The 19,226-nt window shown below is 40.2% G+C and overlaps 10 protein-coding genes across 10 annotated transcripts; 5 read left to right on the top strand and 5 right to left on the bottom strand. All coding sequences in view use genetic code 12, as the record gives it.

The window, feature by feature from the left end:
* Window positions 1-262: 262 nt before the first annotated feature.
* Window positions 263-1,477, bottom strand: EAF7 (Eaf7p; the record flags this gene model as incomplete). Its single annotated transcript, XM_051813309.1, has 1 exon — window positions 263-1,477. One exon carries the CDS (start codon window positions 1,475-1,477, stop codon window positions 263-265), a length of 1,215 nt encoding a protein of 404 aa, XP_051673112.1.
* Window positions 1,478-1,680: 203 nt separating this feature from the next.
* On the top strand, window positions 1,681-3,063 carry CANMA_001350 (mitochondrial 37S ribosomal protein uS4m; the record flags this gene model as incomplete). The annotated part of the gene is made up of 1 exon (XM_051813310.1): window positions 1,681-3,063. One exon carries the CDS (start codon window positions 1,681-1,683, stop codon window positions 3,061-3,063), a length of 1,383 nt encoding a protein of 460 aa, XP_051673113.1.
* Window positions 3,064-3,175: 112 nt separating this feature from the next.
* CANMA_001351 (S-adenosylmethionine-dependent methyltransferase) lies at window positions 3,176-4,096 on the top strand (the record flags this gene model as incomplete). The annotated part of the gene is made up of 1 exon (XM_051813311.1): window positions 3,176-4,096. The coding sequence occupies one exon, from the start codon at window positions 3,176-3,178 to the stop codon at window positions 4,094-4,096; it is 921 nt and encodes a 306-aa protein (XP_051673114.1).
* Window positions 4,097-4,145: 49 nt separating this feature from the next.
* Window positions 4,146-5,570, bottom strand: CANMA_001352 (tRNA 1-methyladenosine methyltransferase subunit; the record flags this gene model as incomplete). The annotated part of the gene is made up of 1 exon (XM_051813312.1): window positions 4,146-5,570. One exon carries the CDS (start codon window positions 5,568-5,570, stop codon window positions 4,146-4,148), a length of 1,425 nt encoding a protein of 474 aa, XP_051673115.1.
* A 165-nt stretch (window positions 5,571-5,735) lies between these two features.
* CANMA_001353 (rRNA (cytosine-C5-)-methyltransferase) lies at window positions 5,736-7,613 on the top strand (the record flags this gene model as incomplete). Its single annotated transcript, XM_051813313.1, has 1 exon — window positions 5,736-7,613. One exon carries the CDS (start codon window positions 5,736-5,738, stop codon window positions 7,611-7,613), a length of 1,878 nt encoding a protein of 625 aa, XP_051673116.1.
* Window positions 7,614-7,654: 41 nt separating this feature from the next.
* Window positions 7,655-9,982, bottom strand: CANMA_001354 (uncharacterized protein; the record flags this gene model as incomplete). Its single annotated transcript, XM_051813314.1, has 1 exon — window positions 7,655-9,982. The coding sequence occupies one exon, from the start codon at window positions 9,980-9,982 to the stop codon at window positions 7,655-7,657; it is 2,328 nt and encodes a 775-aa protein (XP_051673117.1).
* Window positions 9,983-10,170: 188 nt separating this feature from the next.
* Window positions 10,171-11,826, top strand: SRV2 (adenylate cyclase-binding protein; the record flags this gene model as incomplete). Its single annotated transcript, XM_051813315.1, has 1 exon — window positions 10,171-11,826. One exon carries the CDS (start codon window positions 10,171-10,173, stop codon window positions 11,824-11,826), a length of 1,656 nt encoding a protein of 551 aa, XP_051673118.1.
* Window positions 11,827-12,302: 476 nt separating this feature from the next.
* YDJ1 (type I HSP40 co-chaperone) lies at window positions 12,303-13,514 on the top strand (the record flags this gene model as incomplete). Its single annotated transcript, XM_051813316.1, has 1 exon — window positions 12,303-13,514. The coding sequence occupies one exon, from the start codon at window positions 12,303-12,305 to the stop codon at window positions 13,512-13,514; it is 1,212 nt and encodes a 403-aa protein (XP_051673119.1).
* Window positions 13,515-13,840: 326 nt separating this feature from the next.
* Window positions 13,841-15,313, bottom strand: QDR1 (multidrug transporter; the record flags this gene model as incomplete). The annotated part of the gene is made up of 1 exon (XM_051813317.1): window positions 13,841-15,313. The coding sequence occupies one exon, from the start codon at window positions 15,311-15,313 to the stop codon at window positions 13,841-13,843; it is 1,473 nt and encodes a 490-aa protein (XP_051673120.1).
* Window positions 15,314-16,398: 1,085 nt separating this feature from the next.
* On the bottom strand, window positions 16,399-18,111 carry CANMA_001358 (uncharacterized protein; the record flags this gene model as incomplete). The annotated part of the gene is made up of 1 exon (XM_051813318.1): window positions 16,399-18,111. One exon carries the CDS (start codon window positions 18,109-18,111, stop codon window positions 16,399-16,401), a length of 1,713 nt encoding a protein of 570 aa, XP_051673121.1.
* Window positions 18,112-19,226: the final 1,115 nt, after the last annotated feature.

Genomic DNA, 19,226 nt, shown 5'->3' on the forward strand with positions numbered 1-19,226 from the left:
AAATAGTAAATGAAGCATCATAGGCGCGTCTTCAAATGTGGTTTGAAGATGTTTTTCAATGGAATCTGAAACTGACCGCGTCGTGGAAAATGGGACAAATTGAAAAGTTTCAGATTTGAAGAATAGAAAACATACCATTCAGACCAGCCTACAACAACTCAAAACGGGAAAGAGGTGTTTCTTGTACAATAGTAGAGCCTAAGATATATATATATATCCTACCTGATGAACATTAATTCTCAGATAAAGTCTAATCAACAAATCACCTTTTTCTTGTACTACGCCTTACAGGATGCGCAGGTTTGCTTGGGGCCGGCGTAGTGTTAGCTCCTCTACTCGACCTTCTAACCGTTGGTTTAATAGTGTCTGTCGTATTCTTATGATGCTTCTCGTTCTTCTTTTCTGTCCTTATTGGTTTCTTCTCGTCTTTTACATCTTCCGCGGAGTCATTCTCCAGATCAATTGTCTTGCTTTCATTGCCCCTAACTTCTGCTTCATCCTCATCGTCTTGCTCAGTATGAGCTTCAGATCGAGTTCTTCTTCGCGTTAAAGGTGGTTGAGGGACTGGGGCGGTCAGTTTAGACTTCTTTGCCGGAACAATATCAACCTTCGCTTCGTCCAGAGAATCTTCAGACTTGATATTTGATCTTGTTTTCTTGCGAGGGGGTTCGATTGTGATTACATCGTGATCTACGACGTGCCTGCGTCCCCTGGTTCGTCTTGCGGGCGCCGCTTCTGGACTGTCTTCTTCCGATGTTTGATTTTCTTGGCCACTTGCTTCTTTTGAAGCTTCGACTTCGTCATCCCGATACAGTGTCTTGCTTGGCTTGGTATCCAGCGGTATCTCTCCGACTTCACTTTTAATATCTCGAGCCCTGCCCAGGTTTTGAACATTTTCACTTATTTCAGGATCTTCATTAACTGAATGCCTCAAACGTCTACGTGTTGTTATTTCGTGTCCACTTTTGCTTTGTCTATCTTTAGATGGTGATATTGTATTGGCATCCTTTTCCCGCTTGGCGTCGTCCTCTTCACTAAATTGTCGTTCATCTTTATTGTCCTCTTCACTATCGTTCTTTACACTGTCCTTCGCATTTGTAGTTGCAACCGCAATGCTAGGTTTTGCATGTTGCACGTTCTCTTTCGACTTCTTCTCATTTATGGGTGAACTGTCACTACTGTAATTCAAGCTGTCATTGGCCACAACTTCATCCCCACTGAGACCTTCAAGAAGATCAATTTTCGGAAGATCATACAACTGGTCCAACTTGTCCCATATGTCGGACTCTCTGAGTGGCCTCTCCAGTGGTTGTATATCCTCGTTGATCTTGTTTATAATAATTGCCATATTCTCGTGTTTTTTCGGGCCGGCTGGTTTATAATCGCACACTAAACTGAATAGTCTTATTTCTTGGTCAATAGTCCAAGGTCTATTCGGTAGGGAATCGACATCTTTTGTAGTTTCTGTTGCAGCCATTGACAACTGTTCGGTAGAAGTATTCGTGGGGTAATTAGTGTGTGAGCATACAAACAGAAGTCACTTTTCACTGTCGAGAGCTTTCTCTTTGCAACAGAGGAAGAAGAAGGAAAAAAAAAAAAAGAAAATTCTGAAAAATTGGGAAAAATTTTGTCTTGCAATACAAATCAAGGCATAACCTCATATACTCGCTACTGTTTGTCATGCCACGAAAGTTGGACAATGTTTCTCGCATGGTGCGGGGTCACATTGGCATGTCTATGAATCGACTCAACTTGTTCAATCTCCAACGAAAAACACCGTTGAACTACGTTGGGAAAACCCTATATCAACAGAAATGGGCAGCTAAATCAGAAACTAGGGCGTACCACGGTGAACATTTAAAGGAAAAGAGGTTTAAAAAAGTCCTATTCGAGCCTGAATTGAAGACATACTCCCAGCTTGATGCGTCACTAAGGTCTCAAGAAGTAGCTCCGACGCCCATCACCTTGCAAACGTATGCCACGTTGGAAAAGAGACTCGAGTTTGCGTTATTCCGGAGTATGTTTGCTTCTTCAGTTAGACAAGCAAGACAGTTTATTATGGGTGGATATGTGAAAGTGAATGGTGTGGTGATTAAACACCCATCTTTTCCGTTAAAGAGTGGTGACGTCTTTTCAGTCGATCCAGAGAGAGTTTTATACGCCTTGGGTAAAGCAAAACCTAGCTTGAGCAAAGCAATAAATATTGATAATAAGCAAATAAGGTACTGGAACCACTATGTCAAAGTTGCTAGAAAAAATCCGCAAAAAGTGTGGGAAATGCAGCAAAACAAGCCTGAGTCTTTAAACTCTATTGCCAACATCGAAGCAAAGAAAAGACTACAAGATAAACAAAATAATGGGGAAAGTGTCATGAAATTACAACAGCAAAAGGTTAGTAAAAAGTCCATTTTGGGTGACATTATTAATTTAGGTAATGCAGCCGGCGCTAATCTCAACGCTGACACTTTTGAAAAATACGGAAGCAAACTCGCAAAGAGCAAGTGCTTGCAGGTTTATGAAAACTTGACCCTGCAGAAGTCTGGTATTTTAAATGATCATTCCGCTAAAGCTTTAGACACTTATTTCTCCAAAGACACAGAGAGAACACCGGAGGAAAAGACTCTGTTAAGACACGTGAACAATTTGTTAAGGGAATTAGAAAAATGTGAGTGGGAGAGAATACGTTTGGAGTTTGAAAACTTGAGCACAGGAGGTTCTTTCTACGATCCATCTTATACTGAGAAACTAAACCCTGTTAAGTCCTTAAACAAGGAGGAGCTTATGGAAGATGAGTCCAAAGTTAAGGTTCTGTTGCCATGGCAGAAGCACCTATATGGTCGTCAAGATACATCGAAACCCTATTTTACTCCCTGGACACCTAGAGGTTTCCTTGGAGCATTTGCAATCTTGCCTTCTCACATTGAAATCTCGTTTGACACCTGCCATGCTGTTTACTTGAGGGACCCAGTTGCAAGACCAGGCCACTCAGAAGTTATTTCTCCATTCCCAGAACATGTGCATGAAAGAGCTTACATGTATTACATTAAGAAGGGAATGTCCTAGTTGTACATAGATGAATTTACAATGTATATAAAACCAGTATAATGATAGCGCGGGAAAAGAAAAAAAAATAGAAAGAATGAAAAACTTCTCATCAAATGATTTCACGACATAAATGCCCCGACTAAGCGGCAAACTTGTTCGACATGCAAGACGCGTGTCTCCATTTTTGCCTCCGCTTTTACCTGCAAATAGAGATATAAATAGAGCACTTTTAGAGCTCAAATGGATCAAGGAGGAACTACCAAGACGGCTGTGGGTATCTGCTGTGAATAGGCGTTTAGAGCTAGAACCACTTCAATACATACTAGGCAGTCAACCATTTGGCGATCTCAGCATAATATGTCGGAACGGGGTACTAATTCCACGTTGGGAAACGGAGGAGTGGTGCACTAAGTTGGGAAATCTCCTACTGGAAAAAGAGTTTACTCTGCTTGACATAGTTGATGCATGTACAGGCTCAGGATGTGTTCCAATTCTTTTAGGTCATAAGCTCGTCACAAAAAGTGCAAGTACTAAAATATGTGGTTTTGATGTGTCTGTAGAAGCGATCACATTGGCACAGGACAACTTGACTTTGTACAAATCACTGCATATGGATTCTTCGTGTGAGGTGTCGTTTCAAAGGGGGGACATCACCGATTTGAGTCTAGTCCCCAAGCTACATATACAAAACATAACTTTGGTAACAGCAAATCCCCCATATATCCCATTGCAAGACTACCGAAAGTCTGTTTTACGCAATGGCGTGGAAAGGTCTGTAAGGCTTCATGAACCCGAATTAGCTTTGATAGGGAGCACTGAACCTTATCAGCAATTGATAAAAAATCTAGTGATACCATCGGGGGCTGAAGGGTTTGTATTCGAAGTTGGATATTTCAACCAAATTCAAACAGTGTGTCAGCTGTTGGACGAAAATTGGGTTGTAGGGTACATGAACGATTCGGCAAATAGGGTAAGATGTGCCGTAGGATGGAAGTTAAACACAGATTTTGAAATATTGGCACGTTTATGTGATAAGGTATTATTAAAGTAAGGACATAAAAAAAGAGTGAAAAAAGGGAAAAGAATGCAACGGTCGAAAATCATACATTTCTTGTTCCAATTATAGTCTCTACATCAGTCGATTTTGATTTTGGTTCTGATTCAGGCTCAACAGAAGTCTCCACCAAAACTTCTATGTCAGTAGCTGGTGTACCTGAAGCAGCGGTATCGACCGATTCTTCTCTTCTCCTCTTCATTCCCTTTCCAACAGCAACGACACTGTCATCTGGGAAAACTCTAGTGCCCCACAACACATAACCTCCACCACTTCTCATAGTCATTAATGGGTGCATTCGCCCAGGTATAGTCTGATAAGGCCTAACCCTAGTTTCAAAGATTGATGATGCAATTATCCGACGGTCATTTGTGAAATGCTGTTGTACTTCTGCCAAAAGCTCCTTGTACTGGTTGTATATAACTATCGGCCTAGATCCACCAATTCTAGGTATTACATGTGATAAAACATCGGGCATGTACAAAGTCGACATTGATACGAAACCATCAAAATTACCTTCCTCTACCAAATCAATTACATCATTGATATGCTTTGCTCTCTCCTTTTTTCTCAAAAGCTGCTCCTTAAGTTTTGGTTTTTTGGGTTCGTAATCTTCATCGTTGATCTGCATCTTTTCATTCTCGGGCTCTGAAAACTGTAACCAATTGATAGGTTTCACAACTCTGCTTATGACCAGCTCATCGTAATCAGAATACCTCAACATGATTGAGTTTGCATGTTCGTTTTCATGGAGAAGTACTATAGTGCCTTCACAGTTCATTCTCTCCAACATCGCGTATAAAAGTAGACCACCAGTTTCATCAATTACTAAATACTTCCCCCCTGGGCGTATATTACCATATGTCATCAACAAGCCTAAAGACTCTACGCTCAAATCCAAGACTCTTGAGGCATCTTTTTCGAGGTTATATTCTAAAAGCTCAGCAGCTCCTAGGTAGTCCACAGTGAATCTTCTAAGGAATTTTTGTTGCTTTCTTTTCAAGTACTTTTCCTGCGAAAATATCGTCTTCTTATCGAATCCACCGTGTCCAGCAATCATCTTTTCAATAATCAATTGTCCAACTTGAGATGAAGCTCCGGTTCTTTTCAATTCATCGATATCATCATTAGATAAAGTTTGTATTTTGGCTCCGATATCTATAATGTTCTGGTTGTTCTCGGCGCTATCGCTAAACATTTTTGTAAGCTCCTGTTTCTGTACATCCTCATCTGCATTCCAAATATCACCAGCATCAGTGATACTTTTTATTACCCGAACTGTGCTGTCATCCACAATTTCAAACGAAGAACCTAATGGGTAGCCTAAAATGCAGGAAACTTGGAACGATCCAAATTTACCTAAACTAATACGCCCAGATTCCTGTAATTGAACAACCTTCAAGCCTTTGGATGGCAAGCGTATTAGCACATGCTGGCCAATCTTTATTGCTGAATCTTTAGCATCAACCATTGTATGAGAAGATAAGGCTTGTGTAGCTTTTAATAAGACGTATCGTATACTTCTATCTTTTTAGTTTTTTTTTTTCTCAATAATATTTTTGATCCTCATCTCATCTCTAACTGGTAATTAATTTTTCAAAAACTACATATTTAGACACTTTACTACATCAAGCAAATGGGGAGAAGAGCAAAAAACAAGCAAGGGTTACCACCTACATACGACGAGTTCCAAGCACTGAAGGAGAAAAAAGAGCTGAAAAAGAGAAAAGTTCACGACGATGCTTCAACATCTTCTCATAAAAAGCCAAAATCGAGTTCAAAAGAAAGGACTGTAGAAAAGTTAAAGACATCAAGTCAGCCCCAGAAGAAATCAAAGCGTGCAAATACAAAGGAAGAGTCTGTTTCTGAAGAAGATGAGTTGCCAGAAGTTGATTTGGAGGAGTTGGCATCCGCAAGGAAATCTTTATTTGATGAGTCTAATGACGAAGAACTGGAACCTGACTACAACGAGGATGAACTCAATGATGAATTTGAGGATGGAGATTTGGAACAAGTGGGATCAGATGAAGAAGACCGAGTAAAGCACATGTTTTCCGATGATGAAGACGATGAACAAGATTTAGAAGACTTGAATGCGGAAAATATGGAAGCATACTCTAAGCAACTTGATGACGAGGATGAACTCGAAGCTGAGGAAGCAGAAAAGGAGTTGCTCGAAGAAGGAACAGTTCAGCCTCGGGCTAAGGTTTTGCCAACTGAAGCCGAGGAAGAAGAAATGGCCCAGGGCCCACAGGATGTGACCATGGTGAGAACAAGAATGCTTGAAATTGTAAAAGTGTTGGATAACTTCAAGACGTTGGCTGAGGAAGGGAAATCGAGAACGGATTACGTGACAAGATTAGTCAAGGATATTTGTGAATATTTCGGCTACTCTGAATTTTTAGCCGACAAATTGTTCAACTTGTTTTCACCTTCAGAAGCTATTGAATTTTTCGAAGCCAATGAAACAGCAAGACCAATAACGATAAGAACAAATACTCTTAAGACTAGAAGAAGAGATCTAGCCCAGAACTTAGTCAATCGTGGTGTTAATTTGCAACCTATTGGTTCGTGGACAAAAGTAGGATTACAGATTTTTGATTCGCAAGTGCCAATTGGTGCCACTCCGGAATATTTGGCTGGACAGTACATTCTTCAAGCAGCATCTTCTTTTTTACCAGTGATTGCATTAGACCCGCAAGAGAACGAACGTGTATTGGATATGGCTGCAGCACCAGGAGGGAAAACTACATATATCTCAGCATTGATGAAGAACACAGGATGTGTATTCGCCAATGATGCAAACAAGGCAAGAACAAAGTCTTTAATTGCAAACATACATCGTCTAGGATGTAAGAATACTATTGTGTGTAACTACGATGCAAGGGAGTTTCCCAAGGTCATCGGGGGTTTTGATAGGATACTATTAGATGCACCTTGTTCTGGTACGGGTGTTATAGCGAAAGATGAGAGTGTCAAAGTCAGCAGAACCGAAAAAGATTTTATGCAAATCCCACATTTACAAAAGCAATTGTTATTGTCTGCCATTGATTCTGTGGATGCCAATTCATCTACAGGTGGTGTCATTGTTTACTCCACTTGTTCTGTTGCAGTAGAAGAAAACGAAGCAGTTGTTGATTATGCATTGAGAAAGAGACCTAATGTCAAGTTGGTCGAAACTGGTTTGGCTATTGGTAAAGAAGGGTTCACGTCCTATCGCGGAAAGCATTTTAACCCAAAGTTGAGTTTGACTAGAAGGTACTATCCTCACATCTACAATGTCGATGGGTTCTATGTGGCAAAATTTAAAAAGATTGCATCTTCACCACACGACGTCTCCAAGGCAGGTGCAAAGGAAAAGGAGAATGCAGCAAGGGCTGAAGCAGAAGAAGAAGGTATTATTCATGAAGATTTTGCCAACTTTGACGAAAAAGAAGACGCGGCTCTTATCGAAAAATCAAAGAAGCACAGTTTGAGAAAAAAGGGTATCAACCCAAATGCTAAAAAGGCGTAAGGATGTGTACAACTAGATAATGTACGAGACTTGTAAATTCACTATATAATACAAGCATTGCCCAACCCATGTTCTTTTATATACTCTGGTCCGTATTCTTCAAATTCCGCTTTTGTCACGTAAGCATGTTTTGAGTCATCCGAATTAGCCCACTTATACATACCATGCCATGCGTCCAATAAGGGGTCCTTAGCAGCGCGTACGTGTAGCGGGGTGCCCGTTGGTAAGAACTGCGTGAAATCTCTCTGTATCCTGTTTTTGAAACCAGGAAGCAATGCCAATCCTCCAGTTATAAATACATCGTTAGCCATGGCATAAGATTGACCACCGGGTTGAAAAACTCCATCTAAACGCCTACGCAATAAATCGCTGGAAATCTCGGTGATGCCTGCTTGGTCAAGACCGCCTAGTGTTGGTTGAAACAATATCTCGGGGACTCTAATGCGTTCAACGTTTAAATGAATTTGATGATTCTTTCTGATGATTTCGGGATGGTTCACAATTTCCTCTGGAGACAAGCCCTCGGCCTGCATTTCAATTGTAATGTTAGGTCTAGGACCATGGACAAACTTGTGAAGCACCAGGTTTTTCCAATCAAATGTGGTGGCAGCGGCAAAAGTATCTTCATGGTGAAAAGTTGGATCATATTTCAAAAGTTTATCTTCAATAGCGAGTATACCCTTATTTAGTTCCTCCAACTCCTCCTCCACACTCTGATTTGAAATTTCTCTGTATGCATTCCAATCATCATCATTCGTTCCAAATGTGTCATTTGGGTCGTTATCAATAGTCGTATTGGCATTACGACGTCTCTTTCTAGAAGCTGCGGAGGTGGACCCTGTCTCATCATTTGCCAAGTCAGCGATATTTTTCATACGCTGCTGTGCTGCAGCTGATTTTCTATCCTTCATAGACTCGAGTAGCTTCTGTCTATCCTTGAATTTGCTAATAAGCTCTGCCAATTCAACTTTTTTGGTGGTGCTCCAATCATCCAAATCGCGGTCCCTCCATCTCTGTTCTTCTTCTTCGCGTAGCATTTGCTCCTCTTGTTCCTGTCTCTTCAACTCTTTGTTGCGCTCTCTCGCTTCTGCATTGGCTTTGAGTAGTTTCTGTTTCCGCTTTTCTTTTATTTGATCCGGAGTCAATTGATCATCGGGTATGTCAACCAACGGCCATGCCTTTGCTGGGTCCATATCCTCGTCTTCGTCACCACCATCGTCTTCGGCGTGAGCTGCTCTCTTTAACGACCTTTCCAAAGAGCCCATGTATTTTTTAAAGTCATCAAGATCGTCAAATCCATCGCGCATTATTAAACTCTCAAATTCTGGCGCAGGCAAATCTGCATTGTCCTCTTTCAATTTTGAATAGTAATCCCATTCTTCTTGCTTCTGAGCAAGCTTCTCTATCCTCTTTTGCTGAGCCTGTTTTTGCAATCGCTTCCCTTGCTCTTTCCGTTTCTCCGCCTGTCTCGCCAACTCTTCCTCACTCTTTTTGTTTTCATTATTAACAGTTATCTCAACTGGCGCTTGCACCACAACATCTTTCTTCTCCAAGACATCCATATCTAATATATGCTCTAATTCCTCCTGGTAATTCTCTGAAACATAGCAAAAATCTTTGAACAAATTTGTCGTGTGATTAACATTCAATTTATTTGGGAAATAAGGATATTTTAAGCTCAAAAGCTTGGACAAATACTGCTGTGATTGATCTCCACCCCAATCGATTCTTTTTGCTTGAGATAACATTCCTTTACCATCGAGCACTGGAATTATCGAAGTCAGTTCATTTCCCGTGCCAATGACTAAACCGGTGGACCTTCCATTTGAATTGGCGTAGTACGAAAATAGCGAATCAAGCCCAAACGAAACCTTTGGAATTTGGTAAGCTTCAAATAGGAGTTCGTACATTGTCTTTCGTTGGTTGTACGGACAAGTCAATGGCTCTGTCATTATTATAGGATTATTCACCTTCCCATTAGTACTCTGCACAGATAAATGTTCAAACGAGTAATCAAGCATAGATTCAATATAGTCCCAATTGGTAATCAAAGGTCCATCGTAGGGAGTTTTTGTAGTTGACTTCAATGCCGAGTCACTATAGACATCATTTCCAATGATGGTTAATGTTTTCGAAAGCTTTCTATCTCTGTGTCTCGATATCACGGCTGGAAACACATTATTTGGTTCAGTGCTGTTAGTTAATCCTACTCTCCAAGTAGACGTTCCTAAATCGATTGCAATTGGCACATCTGCTTGATAATTGCCATAAAAGGGTTCTGGTTCATTTGACCCGATTACGATATCTTTCAAATAATGAACATCCTGAGGTGGATACTGCTCGTCTCCTGGCTTTGACTTCGATGGCATCTTCTAAAGAGACTCGAGATGTGGTTATTTTTGCTTTATGGATGTTTTAACAGTAAAATTTTCGACTGCTGTGATAGCACGAATAAGCAAATGCTTTTGTTCGCGAACAAAAAGTTTAAAGTTTTAAGCTCGTGTTGTTCATTCTTTTTTTATACCAAGTTTCCCCATCACTGTGCCTACTTTAGAAAATGTCGGGAGAAGAGAGTCAATTCAACGTTCAGGGTTATAATATTGTTACCATTCTTAAACGATTGGAAGCCGCAACCTCTCGCCTTGAGGATATCACCGTGTTTCAAGAAGAAGCCAATAAACAAAAGAATGCGCTTGAAGCACTGGCAATCAACTCGACAAAATCGCCACAGGGTGAAAACGCAAATGAGACGCGAGTCTCTGTGTCATCGACACCCAGTGTTGCTGCAGGCGGTAGTGCAACGCCACAAGTGAATGAGTCACAATCTGAGAAGAAGAAGTCGGTTCTTGCATTTGAGCAATTCATTCACGACTTTGTTGTCCCCTTTGTCAACACGTCGGGTCATATTGACCCCGTAGTTGGTGAGTCTGCCAAGTTGTTTGCTGATACCTTTGTTGACCAAACTAAGTTTTTGGAAATTGTGTCAGAGTCAAAGAAGCCAGACATGACAGATCCAATTTTGGGTCAAGCGTTGGCTCCCACAAATGAAAAGATTTCGAAAATCAACAATTTAAAAGACAACAACAGAAGATCTACTTACTTTAACCATTTGAATACTTTGAGTGAAAGTGGAGCAGTTTTTTTCTGGATTGGAATTGATACGCCGGTGTCTTATATTTCTGATATTAAGGACAGTGCAAAGTTTTGGTCCGATAGAGTATTAAAGGAATACAAGGACAAAGACAAGGTGAATGTTGAGTGGGTGAACCAACTCTCAAAGGTCTTTGATGAATTAAGGGCCTATGTTAAGGAGTATCACACCAAAGGTCCAGCGTGGAATGCCAATGGTAAACCATTTGCGCAAGCAGTTGAAGAGCTTAATGCTTCAACTAAACCTCCTTCTAGTAGTGGACAACAGGAGAGAGCTGGTAACACAGCAGGACCTCCAGCTCCTCCTCCTCCTCCACCAGCTTCGTTTTTTGAAGAATCAGCTGCTCCTTCTTCCACCACTGGTGATACCTCAGAGGGCGGTATGAATGCTGTATTTGCCCAATTAAATCAAGGTTCCAATGTTACTTCTGGATTGAAGAAAGTGGACAGGTCAGAAATGACACACAAAAACCCAGAATTGCGGAAGCAACCCCCAGTGGCACCAAAGAAGCCAAAAAACTTGTCGGGACATCCTTCTTCAACCCATGCCGCTACCACCACCACCACCAGGAAACCGGCAAAGAAAGAGTTAGTTGATGGCAGCAAATGGATTATTCAAAACTTTACACAAGATGACGTACAATCGCCTATTGTTATTGAAACTGAAAACTCGCAATCTGTATTTATTGGTAACTGCAGCGACGTGACTATTCAATTGAAAGGTAAGGCTAACGCCGTTACTATATCCGAAACAAAGAAAGTTGGTGTCGTTATTGACTCCTTGATCTCAGGTGTTGAGATTATCAAGTCGTACAAATACGGATTGCAAGTGATTGGCTTAGTGCCTATGATTAGCATTGATCAATCAGATGAAGGATCCATTTATTTATCAACTGAGAGTATTGACAATGATTGCCAAATCTACACCAGTAAGACGACCGCATTAAACGTAAATGTGCCTGAAGCCAACAATGATTTTAGAGAATTGGCTGTGCCAGAGCAAATCGTATCTACAATGAAAAACGGTGAATTGGTCAGTTCAATTGTGGAACATGCTGGATGAAAAAAGTAAGACTCTTTTAGGCTCTATAGTTTTTAGAAAACGACTTTCCTTATATTGATAATGCATCTGGTAGCACGATGTACACGTTGTAGTAACCTTCCTTCTAGAAAGTTCTTTGTCATCGTTTCATATTGAAAAGTGCTCTTGTCGTGAAACGCACGACCTTTATCGATTACTAAAAAAAAAGCGTATCTTTGTATACAGTCTGCATGTCTTACTGTGAAAAAAAAAAGCGAAAAATTTATTTTTACAAAATCTGAAGAGCTCGTTTTTTTACAACCAAACTTAACCTTTCCCACCAACTGGACCGATAGATATATAGACGGTTTTCACTACTTCTGCTACATAGCATATAGCAAATATTAACTACGCAGAAGGTTTCTTTCATCTACTACAAGCACCTAGGAAACGCATTACACAGAAATTTACATTCATCGATACAATCAACTACATCAGCATAAACCAAATACTACAAAATGGTCAAGGAAACTAAATTTTATGATGTTTTGGGAGTGTCAGCCACTGCTAGTGACACTGAGTTGAAAAAGGCTTACAGAAAAGCAGCTTTGAAATACCACCCAGATAAAAATTCAACACCTGAAGCTGTTGAAAAATTTAAGGAAATTTCTCACGCATATGAAATATTATCAGACGAGGAAAAGAGGGATGTGTATGATCAATATGGTGAAGATGGATTGTCTGGTCAAGGTGGACCGGGTATGAATGCCGAAGATATCTTTTCCCAATTCTTTGGTGGCGGTTTCGGTGGCGGTTTTGGTGGCGGCCCACAAAGACCAACTAAAGGTAAAGACATCAAGCACAGCATTGGTTGTACTTTGGAGGACTTGTACAAGGGTAAGACCACCAAGTTGGCTTTGAACAAGACTGTGTTGTGTAAAGATTGTGATGGAAGAGGTGGTGCTGAAGGAAAAGTCAAGGAATGTCCAGACTGTCACGGTAGCGGTATGAAATTTGTTACTAGGCAAATGGGCCCTATGATTCAAAGATTCCAAACTCAATGTGATAAATGTCAAGGTACTGGTGATTTGTGTGATCCAAAAGATAGATGTACAACATGTAAAGGTAAAAAGACCCAAACTGAAAGAAAGATTTTGCAAGTTCACATTGATCCAGGTATGAAGGATGGCCAAAGAATTGTTTTCAGCGGTGAAGGTGACCAAGAGCCAGGCATTACCCCAGGTGATGTCATTTTCGTTGTTGATGAGAGACCAAATGCCGAATTCCAAAGAAGGGGCAACGATTTGTACAAAGAATATGAAGTTGATTTATTGACGGCTTTGGCTGGTGGAGAAATTGGCTTCAAACACATTTCAGGTGACTGGATCAAGATAAATATCACCCCTGGTGAAGTCATTGCTCCTGGCGAAACAAAAATAGTAGAGGGCCAAGGTATGCCAATTTATAGACACGGTGGTAAAGGTAACTTGATTATCAAATTTACAGTTGAATTTCCAAAGAACCACTTTGCTGATGAGGATAAACTTAAGGAATTGGCTTCCATCTTGCCTCCAAGAAAACAAGTTCAAATCCCAGAAGGTGCTGAAGTTGATGAATGTGAGATGGTGAAATACGATCCTGCTAAGCACCAACAAAGAAGCAGAGCTAGCTACGACTCTGACGATGAGGATGGCCAAGGTCAACCAGGAGTCCAATGTGCTTCTCAATAAACGTAATTTATAGATCAAAGTTTTTTTTTTGTTCACTGTCTACTGACCAATATGTTTAATAGATATTGCTGGTTAAATGCAACTCTGGAGATGTAATTATTGAGAGGTAGATTGAAGAAAGTGTTTCAAGTAGGGTTGCAATTAGGAATTACAGTTTCTGATTTTTAATTATTGTCGACTCTAATCGATTCGCAAAATTTACAGGACAAAAAGCGTCTACTCGTGCGGAAACAGAAAAGTGCTACAATCAATGCAATGCGATTTAAATATTCGTTTTATTATTGAATTTTAAGTCTTTCTCTCTATAATTGTCTATAATATCTTATTTAATGGTGTTTGATTCTTTTATTAGCTGAGTGAAGAACATATATCAAACACAAATCAAACAAGAGGCAAAATCCAGCCACTAAAGTATAAGTACCCCCCAAGCCCATAGCAGCAATCATTTTGTCCAACACCCCTACGCCCAAAGCAGCTAACCAACACCTCATTAAATTTAAACAACTGGTTGAAGCACTGCCTTGGGCTGGGTGTAAATCAACTAGTAATGTAGTGCAAATTGAAATAAACACCGCTGATGCAAATGCAATTAATATGGTTGATATAATGATTGAAATGATATGTTGGTTGTACTGAATACACCATCCAAATATTATCAACCCAATAATCATTAATGTGGCAGGAGCAACACATAAAGTTAGTCTAGTTGCAACTTGATTGAAAGGGGGTCTTTGATCCAATGGGATATCCTCCACTTGTTTATCATAAGCAACTCTGCATCTTCTGTAGTACCAATTCATAAATCTGCCAACTGACATGGATCCAACAAGACAAGCAATCCCCTGAGGTAGATATATAAGCCCCACATGCAACACGCTATAATTGTACTTTGACGACTCTAGCTCTGTCGACAATGAGGTCAACACCATTGTCCAGGCTGCAAAATGTAAACCCGAAGGTAATAGTATGAGAAATATTTCTTTTTGAATAAAGATTTTAAATGGGCCCAAAATATCAAATGGCTTTTTGCCGACAATAGTAACATAATCATTAGTCATTTTCTTTTGGAATGAAGGCAAGTAGATGGTGGCTGATTTATACATAAGGTTTTTAGGCATGACGGTTCCATTTCCAACAATTCTTCTCGATGTCTCAGCAAGAATGAAAAAGGCCAAAACAAAAGTCACGCCTCCACCAATGGCTAAGAACACAAAGATTGATCTCCAAGTATGAAATCCACTTATTAATGCGGCACCAATTAAACCACCTAGTCCGTTTCCCAATAACTGCAATCCAGAGATAGTACCGACCAAACCACCACGATTTTCTGGAGTGCATACATCACCCGAAATTCCTGAACTTATAGCAATAACAGGGGCAATACCAGCAGCTTGTATGCATCTTAGCACAGCTAATAACCAATAGACATTTGTCTGCGAAAGAGCGATACACGCAGCGATGAACACTAAAATGCTTGCCAATATCACTGGTCGTCTTCCAAACGTATCAGCGAGATTCGAAGACACAGTCGGTGTGATTCCTTGAAACAAGAGATAACATACAACGGAAATGTTGATAATATCCTCAGTTGTGTGGAAATACTCAGTTAAAGTAGGTAATGCCGGAAAATAAATTGGTGAACTAACTGTGCTCCAAAATCCAACCAAACTTAAAATGATAACTAGTTGGACTTTTTCAAACTTGTGGAAAATGGTATAAGGATAGGCCAGTTTCAGTTCAACTGCATGGGGCACATCCAATCCTGGATCATCTATTTTCACTTTCTCCAGATCGTCCATATTTTTTGACTATTATGCGGCGTCATGTAACACACACAACTGAAAGATGCAAAAAACTATGAGGGTTGAAAGTATAATAAAGTTTATTAGTACAAGCAAAACGAAAAATAAAAATAAAAAAGCGTTCTCTTTTCTGCACCAATACCCCAAGCGACAGATAGAAGAGGTATTTGATGGTTTATTTATATTCAATGGCTTTTAATGTAGTGTGAGCGTGACTAATAAAAGACGGAATTGAATTTAAACGAGGCTTTATTTCGCATAGTTTTGTTTCTTTTTTTTTTAGCTTCAAATGCCATACAACACAACACAACACAACACATAGATATATAAGAAATAGAGACATCATCGGTTGACAAAAAAAAAGTTAAATTTTTTTGTTTGACGTTATGCGCATCAACTTATCTTGTGCAAAGAGGTTACACGCGGAATTAGTTATGTCACATTTTTTTATGTGTCATGCCATACGAAGCATTTGAAGGAAGGGGGAGGAGGGGAGTATTAGGAGGAGAGGTAACGAAGCTATACACAACTTTTCATCCTCACTGCAAACTCTTATCTTAGGGGAGGGTGGTCGAAGGAAATCAGTTTTCCCTCGCTCTACATTGTGCCGGGTTTTCATTGTGTAGTTTTTTCTTATAACACCGCTCCGAAACACCGAAACATATCGGGCAATAAAATTCCAGACACAGTAATAACCTCCGCTTAACTCCGCTCAACAAAGAAACCCCATTCATGATGTAACAATAGTTTCTTTGGTGCTGCGTATGGTTTCATAGCGCATAAGCCACTCACCAACCGAGCTTATCTACTGGGGTGGCATTTCGTGTAAGGATGTGACGAATCGCAGAAGAAGTTAAATTGACTGAGAAGAAGGAAAGCTACAAACTTTGATATGGAAACAATATTAAACGTGAATTGTATTTGAAAATATATACCCTATTCTATATGTGGTATCAAATAAATAATGAGCTGAGGAAAACTCAACCTAAAGAACTGAAATGTACGTAAGAGGGTATAATCTAAACCTAGTGTGTCAATAGCTCCTTTTCTCCTTTCGGTCTACTCATCTTGACATGCACGCATTACTTTTCCTTGTGAGGATTGTTATACTTCCTTGCCGGTGGATTCTTTGGCGTTGTTATCATGAAATTGATACTGCCACTTGACTTCGTGCTCTTTTGTCTCTTTGATGCCGGAGTCTCATCTTCGACTGATTTGAAGACAATCTTCTTTGACTCGCTTGACTCAAATTGGTGAGAAGGAACTGGATGTCTTGACGACGTGGAATGCTGCTGTTGTGGCTTGTGTTGTTGTTGTTGTGCCAGGGAAAATGAAGACGTTTGTGTAGACGAGGAGTGGTGATGGGGATGAGGATTATGTGGCGACACTTGAAGTGAAGGTTGAAGTTGTTGCTGTTGAGGAGGCGATCCTATAACAGTTGTATTAGCATATGCATGATGATTGTAATGTGGCGGGGATGTAGATACAAAATAGGGGTATTGCTGAGGTAAGTAGTTGGGTCCGCCTTGAGGATAGCCATGGGGGTGTACAATTGGATATTTCTGCAAGTGAGGGGAACCCAGATTGGAAGCGCCTTTGACAGATGTAGGTTGTGTGTTACTTGCATGCAAAGCTGCTGGGGGTAAAGGTAAATGTTGCACTTGTGAAGCTGGTGGAGGTGGAGGGGGAATATGTTGAGGAGTAGTGAAATGACTTTGGTATCCGTGAGGTGGTGGTGGTGGTGACGTTGCCTGTGGTGGAATAGATGGCAGGTGTTGTTGCAGCTGACTTTGACCGATAGCAGGTGTTGCTTGTGGGCGATGATGGTGTTGTTGCTCTTGGGTCGATTCGTTAGCAACTTGCTCTGGTTTCTGTTCAGTTTCTTTCGAGTTTACAATAAACAGAAGTGGCAAAAAGCCCGAATTAGTAGGTGAAGAACCTTTGGTGGTGGAATCACTGCTATCTGAAACTACCCTTCTATGCACTAATGCTGGTGTTTTATTAGGTGACCTCAAGGGAGAAACAATATTAGACCCTATTATGCTTTGGGCGGTTTCTGAGAATGACGGTAATTGGGTATCTGAATGTTTTCTCTTGAATCTAGTCATGTCATTTTCCACCAGCCTAGAGTTTTCCTCAAGATCACAGATTACCTCTTTAGGATCCTGCTTCAACTTATTTATCTGGTTGTTTAATCCTCGTGGCGTTATGGAATCTGACGCAAATAAAAATGGTATAAGATCAGCATTAACATTCAACTCCTTGGCAATATTAAACAATTGTAAAGCTGTATCTCCAATCTCCTTCTTGAGTATACTTTGCTTGGTCCTTTCTTGTTCTATTTGCAATTGAATCAATTCACTCAAAACGTCAGTGTTATGTGGCAGTGAAAGTTTTTGCTCTATAGTGTTTGGTAATCCAGCTAATACATGGGCCATCTCCTCTTCCACTTTTGGTTTCTCAGAACACGGGGACGATCTGCCTTCTTGCTCTGGCGTTTTCATGTGCACAATCTTTTCCAAAAATTGGGAATTCATCAGCGACAGGTGCCCATAGTGCTTATATTTTGTCTTGTCGACAGTAAAGTCCTTCAAACTCGTTAAAAGTTCGGCATTTGTGGGAGTGAGTTTCTCCCTCGTTGTTGGCTTGTTGGTGGTGTTTTCCTCATCCGTAGGTGATGGGGTAGTATAATCGGAGAAGGACTTTGGCTGATTCAGTGTGTGCGCAGTTGTCGTCACTGTCGCTGTCGCTGTTGCTGATGCTGAACGCTGTCCCAACTCTGGAGTAGCACTCATTAGATTTACGATCGATAACACCTTGGATACTTTCAAATATTGGAGACTATTATGAGATGCAACTAGAGCACTTGAACAAATATTGCTGATTGGGAAGGAAGGGTGTTCGGGGTGGTTAAGCAACTGGCGCTGGTTTACGACTATTGATGAAACTAGGTTGTCTAAAACGAAAGGTTTGTGCTATGGTCATATAGACACTGTTGCGACGATGCTATGACTAGTCGTCAGAAAGATGCAGTGAAGATGAAATCAAACAAAAGATTCAAAAAGCAAGGCAAAAAAAAGTGCTTGAACAGAGGTTCAGAATATAAAAGACCTATGAATAAAACTGGCAACAGTTTCGTATTTAACAAAATTCAACAGTGATCTGGATACAGTTTTTAGTTCTTTCAGTCTGTTTGTGCTAATTTTGGAAGGAGGATTTGTAAATAGGTACTAATATTGGTTTTGTACAATTCCGGGGATAACTCTTTCATCTGTAGGTACTGAAAAGGATGTTGTAAATTGTAAATTGTGTGTGTGTTTAAATCGATATGTTTTCCTAATTGGGAAAGTTTTTGTTTTGGTGGTTGTTGAATAAAAAGGCTGCGAAAAAAGGAAATTTTTTTTTGTTTTGTTTAGTTTGTAATGTAGCATTGTCTTGATTTTCAGTTTACCCGCCAAGCGTGAATTTAAATTAATTTTTTCAGTGTTCAGGAACACACATATACCTTCAGATCAAACTATATAACAGCCGCCACTAGCAAAAACGTGGAGGTGCACACTACTTGTGTCCTCAAATAAGCTTTAAAAGGGGGATGCAAGAGATCGATTTCAAGTAGGGAGTTGAAACTTGTAATAAAGAGTGAAAAAGAAGGTAAAGTCCAAAGCTTTCAAGAAAATTGAAAGCAAAATTTTTCAGTTGAAAGGAAATGCATTTAGCGGTGCGATAAAAAAATTGAAGACAATACTTAGATCATGTTATAGTATATAGCAACAAAGGTACCCTTGATACAAAGTTTGGCTTCGTCAATCAGTGTCTATTTTCTTTTCCCTCACATGCAATCAATCAAAAAGACAATTGGTCATTCGAGTGGTTCATAATCGCAACGAAGTAAAGTTACACTTTATTCAGC

Source organism: Candida margitis (genome assembly GCF_024628925.1).
Source record: "Candida margitis strain CBS 14175 chromosome Unknown scaffold9, whole genome shotgun sequence".
In the NCBI taxonomy this organism is placed as follows: Eukaryota; Fungi; Ascomycota; class Pichiomycetes; order Serinales; family Debaryomycetaceae; genus Lodderomyces; species Lodderomyces margitis.